Consider the following 7,175-nt stretch of genomic DNA (forward strand, 5'->3'; position numbering starts at 1 on the left):
TATGGGGTACTTAAATATGAAGAATTTCAAATTGACTCTCATAAAAATATAGTAGACAATAAATATAATTCTTAGATTTACTTCTTTATATAGAGGATGGCCAGATTAAAACAAACAGTATACTGTAGAAATTACGTAGAAACCACTATCACAAATGGCTTGATAATATTTCCTTTGGAGAGCTTAGACACATTACAAGAAATTTGAGTAATACTGCAACCTTTGAGAAATAAATGTTGTACTATAACCTCTAGTGTGCCAACGTAGCAGAATCCGTTGCAAAATCTCAGTCGACACCATCAACGGCATTATCCTAGTAGAAATTGTATGTATGTATATCTTTATTTATATAGTGCCCAGAGAGTACTTGGCACTTTACAAAAGAGAGACTACAGTTCAGGTAATTATAATACATTAAGTGCAACAGAGTCAGACAATAGGAAAAGAAATCCCTACCCCAGTAAGATTACAATCTAAGTGGAATGATGGGAGAGTTACAGAGACAGCAATAGAAGGAATATGTGCAGTAGATGGCAGTGCTTGACCACAATGGTTGATAGGAGCGAATGTGGGTATGGGACAGTAGCCATGAGTCCAGGCTATTGAAATGTTTCATTAAAGAGATGATTTGTAAGGTTTGTCTTAAAGATCGGGAGAGACTTTGCTTTGCTTACAGAGTGTGAAGACGTTCCACAGGTAAGGTGCAATGAGGGAAAAGAGACCTATTAGCAATGCGTTACAATAATCAAGGCGGGAGAGGATAAGAACATGCATTAGAATTTTAGCAGTAGATTGACAGAGGAAAGGGCGGATCTTGACAATATTACGGAGGAAGAAGCAACACATCCCTATAACACCCCTATAATTAAAAAAGATATACAAAAACTATTACAAAACATATAAATTAAAAGAAATGACAAATAATTAGTAACGTAATAAAGCTATTTGTAAACTATTACAAAATAAAGAAGATCCCAATTCCACTATAATGCTATACCTTTTATGCTATATATCCAAATATATGATGCCTCGGTATGAAAAATCTTGCTTATAATAAAAAAAACTTTGAATAATGAACTTCATTAGTAGAAAAAGTGTTCAATAGAAAGGAGAATCATCAATTGTTAACCAGAGTATGTAAATAAAATTTCACATGTACAAATATACTAAGCAAATGAGATATATAAGATGAATTCGTATTCTTAATAATGTTCTTCCCACACCACTTTCTTAGCCATGCATTAACCTCCCTAACTTTTAACTGCCTCCCTGGGGTAACGCAAGGGAGGTCCTTGCCTTAAGCTTTCGATCTAGATCACGGAAATCTTTTTTTAGGAGACTCCATCTTTCTTTAACTTGGTCATTGGTGCCAATGTGTACAAAGACTACCGGGCCAGTCCCAGGCCCTCCCAAAAAACGATCTACCTGGCCCGCAATGTGCTGAGCCCGAGCACCCGGGAGACAACAGACTGTTTGGTTCATGCAGTGATGGCAACAGATTGCCTTCTCTAGCCTCCTAATAATGGAGTCCCCTACCACCACAACCTTAGTAGTTATTGGATGTTAGAACGTGTTTATTTTTTGCACACAAAAACTCAGAGAAATTGTGTCTAACAGCAGGAAAACTGGAGCAAACCAACTGCACCAGCTTTTATCATAGAAAAAAATCCGGTCGGAAATACATTTTTTACTTTGATACATCTGGTGCAATTTGTTTTGCATAAGGGAGACTTTGATTGCTCAGGATTTGATATTGAGGTGCATAACATAAGCAAATAAATCTTTTAATAGTATTAGTGATTGAAGTGTTCTTCTACTAGAGCCTTGATGGGCAGCAGGAGGCCTGCTGGGGCTCCACCTGCTGCCCTCTCTCACCTGGTCTTTTCACATCACCGCGCGCTCCGCGGGAGGTCACAAAGCTCACGCCAAGTCAGTCCTGCAGTTGGAGCAGCACAAGCAGGAAGGCAGCACAGAGGAGACCTGTTGCGTTAAATGATCTTCATGTTCCACAAGAAGTTACCCTTGGTCAGGCCTCCAGTCAGAGTCATTAGAAGAGGCAGAAGGCAGCACAGACTGGGACAGGTGAAGGCAGATGCTTCAGCTTGATTGTAAGTAATTAGAAGAGGGGTCTGAGGTTTTATGGGACGATGTGACTGCTGACAGCGGGAGCAACAAGAGGGTTGAGGCTGCAGGCAGCTGGAGCAATGGGAGTTGAGTGACAATTAGAGGTTTGAGGCTGCATGCAAATGTGTTATATTTCCTTATTACTGACTATAAGGGTAACACATGCGGCCCTTGAAGTAGAGCATGTTGCCCTCCACTGCAATATGGGGTTAAGAATACAATAATTATTTTTAATCACACATCAAAAATTTGACCTTTTTATTTTTTTTATAAAAGCTGTCACTTCCAAAAAATATATATAATGGGCACCAACCTAAAATAATTTACCTGTAGTTATGATCAATAGCCACTAATGCGCAGAAAGTTCCCTTAAAGTAGATTGGAGTTTCCATGCAAAGTGCCCAATCAGTACAAACACTTTAGTTAATCCCTGTGCAGAACCACTAACTTTTTTGAGGCAAAATTACCACTAAATATTTGAATGCCTTTATTGAATTATGCACGAGGATCAAAATAACATCAGTAATCAAAATTATTGTTGTTTTTCAGTGACTGCCTTTCACCGATTTTTAAACATTTTATAATAGATTTTAGTGTTGTTAAAACTCATTGCTGATTGGCGCAGCATAACACCACCTTGTTAAGTGAAGCAGTCTGTTGGGCGGTCTGGGGGACTGGAGTTGCACAACCCTGGAATATTGCACAGCATCATGCACTTTCTTGAGCAACAACATGCACAATCAGCTAATAGCATTTTGTAATCATCTATTAATGCGCAGCAACTACTTAACGTATGAGGTTTGTGTTGCATTTCCGATAGCAGTAGGTAAAATATGTTAACAACATAGTAGAATGTGATTACTTTTAAAAACAGGTGCAGTATTCAAGGCAATTTTCCCCAAACACTGCAGGACAGCCATTACGCAATGACAGAACTTCCAAAATGACAGAACTTCCAAAGTACAGTACTTGTTGGCAACTTGAGTGACATTTAGAATGAAGCCCTTTACTTCTGAATGACAAACCACTTATGCTGTGTAAAAATTGGCCCGTTGAGTGGTCCATTTTAATGGCCACTTTTTCCACTCAAACAGCAGTGTTCCATTTGTCAACCAGAAATGAAAGGTAAAATTTTTTTCCCATTTGGCACTGCATATTACTTTGTTAGTTATATTCTGATATGAATTTTAGAATCATTTATATTTTTTTAAACCCTGTTCTGTAAACTACCTTCCTGATCAAAAGTTACATAAGCCTCTGTCATATCTGTGAGGGCTACGCACCATCCATAAAGATTCATGTCCATTACTATTAATGACATGTCTGCATTCAACCTCAGGTTATAAAAGCATATTTCTCACATCAAGATTGTCCTCCGCTCTCCATCACAAATGAGAAACAAAATATTTAATGGTGTTGTTCGTTCCCTAGGAATAATAAATACATTTATTTTTATCTAGAGGTGAAGGCACAATTAATCCCTGCATCAAAAGGTTTGCAATACAATTTTGTGTCAGAGGCACATGGAGACTTCCACAGTGCCAGAAGGAACCGAGTGTAAGATGTGATACTGATTATTTTCTGTATTATTGTATCCACATTAAATCCAATATTATCTTGTATTTTACATATGAAGTCAAAAACACATTTAAAACGCACAGCTGAAATTTAGCGAATAAACAAATTATGAAAAAATATGTTTTTTCTTTTAAATTAATGTAGAATATATTAGCTATAATTCGATTTTGATATGCTTTAACTGTCAAATCAAACATGCAAATCTAAAATTGCGGAAGAGATATCTTTCACAAAAGGCGGCATGAACAGTGATTTGAAACTTTCTCACAAAGTACTCCAGGAGTAAGCCAATGTGTCATTATCATTATATATTTGTCTCTGCCCTCTGGGTCTATGATGGATCAAATCATTATACAGTAACCAAAGATATGTATGTAACAGAGCATGTTCCCTGGACTTGATATTACAGTGACTGCTGTCGTTTGTCCAGGCTTTTCTCGATGTCATCAACCACTTGAACAGCAGCTTTGGGAATTCGAGTTCCAGGTCCAAAAATGCTACTTACTCCAACATTATACAGAAATTCATGGTCCTGTTGAAAACAACAAAACAAAAGCACCTTAAGGACTGGAATGCCTTTTGACTACGGACTTAACAGTGAGCTCTTGCCTACATGAGTATCATCACTATACAAGCAAACAGATCAACTTTACATGAAACAAACGAGAAAAATACAGTTAACAGTATGCAAATAATTTAATAGAACAGAGATCCATCAGTATAAGGTAATGGTGTTAATACTACTTTGCATACATACCTTTGTCCCTTATACAGACTAGATTGATAAGCGTGAATCTAGCTAGCATTAACACATAAAAAATGGTTTTACTAGACCCGTGAAATCTCTATTTCATGCCATTTGAACATTTCTGTATTTTAAAAAAGGTAGCGTACCCATGAAATCTGTCTGAGCCAATAATAACATTCCATATCTCAAAGGTATGCATTGAGCATCTATTGTAGCAAAAGATTCTGATCTGTTACTGTCACAATTCCGATTTATAACACAACTCTTGCAACCTCCACCTATAAACTCTGGATCTCCTAGCATTCCAATCTAGGAGAAGAACAGATTTAGAGATCTATAAATGTGGAGATGGAGGGGTCAGCCATGCACACTAAAGCGTGGGATTTATCCTCTGAATGCGTAAATCTCAATGGGCTTCTGAAGACAATGCTGCTCAAGTTCATTACCTGGGGTGGGATGACACCGCCACAAATAACGAGAATATCAGGCCGTCCTAAAGCACACAACTCTTTTAGCAGCTCAGGAACAAGAGTTTTGTGACCAGCAGCCAAAGTGCTCACACCCACACAGTGCACATCAGCATCAACAGCCTGCTGGGCCACTTCCCGAGGCGTCTATTAAAAGAGGAAGAAAAAAAAAGAAGGAATTCACCATTACGACAGGGGAAAAATATCTGTTCACGCATATAGTGCAAAGTTGTGAGAGTCATATGGAGCTTGGAAATGGTTATAGGACCACGGGTGGTGGCGATATCTGGCATTTTACTTTGTAATGGGTATTTTATAAATATAGTTGTGCACAAAGTTTCGAGACCTTGCAGTGCATAACAAACCAGTGTAAAGAATAATAGAGCACAAGCACATTTCAACTTCCACTGGATAGAAGAGTTGAAGAGCTTGGTACAGTAGGTCAGAATTTGAGAGTCTAAAAGAGAATTGCAGTTATCGAATTTTACAAAATCATAACACATGATTGCATCAGGAGGTTAAGAGAATGGGCAACTTTTTATCATGTAGCATTGGAACCAAAATATTATTATTGGTATTATTAGTCAGGAAATGATGCTAAAATAAAAGCTATATTGTAGCAAGGTTATAAAACAGGCCTGTGGAGTTTTGAAAGCCGTTCCACAATCCCTTCATCAGGATTATTACAGTTACTAGAACATTTAAAGCTGCAGTTCAAGCAATATCCTACATATGAGGTTTTTTTTAATACATCACTCCTGTACTATAATAAAATACTTGTAGCATTAAAAAAAAAAACAATTCTAGACATTTTTAATGTATTCTAATGTAACAAGCAAATGTTTCCTATAGCGACAATTTACAAAGTCACATCCCTAGCCCCCTCTGAAACAGCATCATATTTTGAGCCCTGCCCTCTCTCTAGCAGTGAACCAATTGAATCTAGTGCCTGCCTGGTCACATGACCTTCCTCACAGAACTTTGCTTGTCAGTGAAGCAGAAGAGGACCCAAGATGCATTTAGTGAAGCCCAAGCCGAATCTTCGCCGATCAATCACATGAGAACGGATCGATGAGCAATTCAGCTAATCACTTGTCAGTGTGTAGAAGATTGTATTGGTGCACATATTGAAATATTTTTTTTTTTAACGCCAGCTTGAACTGCAGCTTTAACTAAATGTAAAGGTGGTACGTGTTTTCAAAAATATGGTGTGGCTACTGAATTCAAAATAAAATTCGCAATATTAAAGAAAAATGTATGTAGCCACTGTAAAACAAATTATTTAAGTATTTAAAAATGTTCTACTCTGGAGTAATATTGACATGAAAACACAATTTGCGATGGCTCCTACAAATGAGATGTGTGTGTGTGTGTGTGTGTGTGTGTGTGTGTGTGTGTGTGTGTGTGTGTGTGTGTGTATGTATATATATATATATATAGTGCAGAATAAATGAGTTCTTCAGTATTAGGTGATATTGGAGAGTTCTCCTCTCTTCCTCAGGTCAAGCAATACTGATATACACAGGAATCTATGGCTAAAACAGTGTAGAGAGGGAAAAAAACCACACACAAAAAAAACAGATATGTAATGTAGATAAGGTAGGGTGTTAAAAGTGTTTGAAGCCAGGGGAGGGTGACAAGGAAAGGTGTGGAGGGGGAGGGATGCTGGGGGGTTAGGGGGGAGAGAAAGTATGGATAAAAATAGAGGCAAGCAGGATAATTACAAACAATTATGATAGGGTGTGCGAAAACCCATGTCCGCATTAAGTCCTTTGGTTTTGGTGTCAGAGTCTTATCATTCTGAGTTCAAATATTTTCCGTTCTTGGGTGCGTTTAAACATTCCATTGAGGATTTTGATTTTTAAATCATTTATGGAATGATCTGGCTGTGAGAAATAATGTCCCACAGGTGAGCAGTATCTTCCTTCTTCGTGATGGAGTGTCTGTGCATATTCATTCTGCCTTGTAGTTTTTGGCTGGTTATACACACACACACACACACACACACGCACACACGATACCGGTTGCAACATGACATCAAGGGACAGCGCGCAGGTAAGTAGATCATACATTTTCTATATTTGATAGAAGACACAAAAAACGACGTTTTGGTCCCCCAGTGGGACATTTCTCAAGGTGGTATATATATACACACACACACACACATATACATATACATATATATATATACACACACACATATATATATATATATTAGTGTGTGAGAGAACAGATGGCACACAAATAAAGATGTAAGC

General features: G+C 37.8%; 1 protein-coding gene across 4 annotated transcripts in view; it reads right to left on the reverse strand.

Annotated features, from left to right (window-relative positions):
* Window positions 1–323: 323 nt before the first annotated feature.
* The window catches only part of MMUT (methylmalonyl-CoA mutase), a 68,156-nt gene continuing 61,304 nt past the window's right edge, over window positions 324–7,175 (reverse strand). For all 4 annotated transcript variants that reach the window (XM_075598560.1, XM_075598562.1, XM_075598559.1 and 1 more), the window contains exons 12-13: window positions 4,897–5,064; window positions 324–4,234 (exon numbers count right to left, since the gene is read on the reverse strand). In XM_075598560.1, the coding sequence (XP_075454675.1) occupies window positions 4,106–4,234; window positions 4,897–5,064 (297 nt within the window). In that variant the 3' untranslated portion in view covers window positions 324–4,105. The remainder of the gene's footprint in view (window positions 4,235–4,896; window positions 5,065–7,175) is intronic.

This window comes from Ascaphus truei, chromosome 4, assembly GCF_040206685.1.
Source record: "Ascaphus truei isolate aAscTru1 chromosome 4, aAscTru1.hap1, whole genome shotgun sequence".
NCBI lineage: Eukaryota > Metazoa > Chordata > Amphibia > Anura > Ascaphidae > Ascaphus > Ascaphus truei.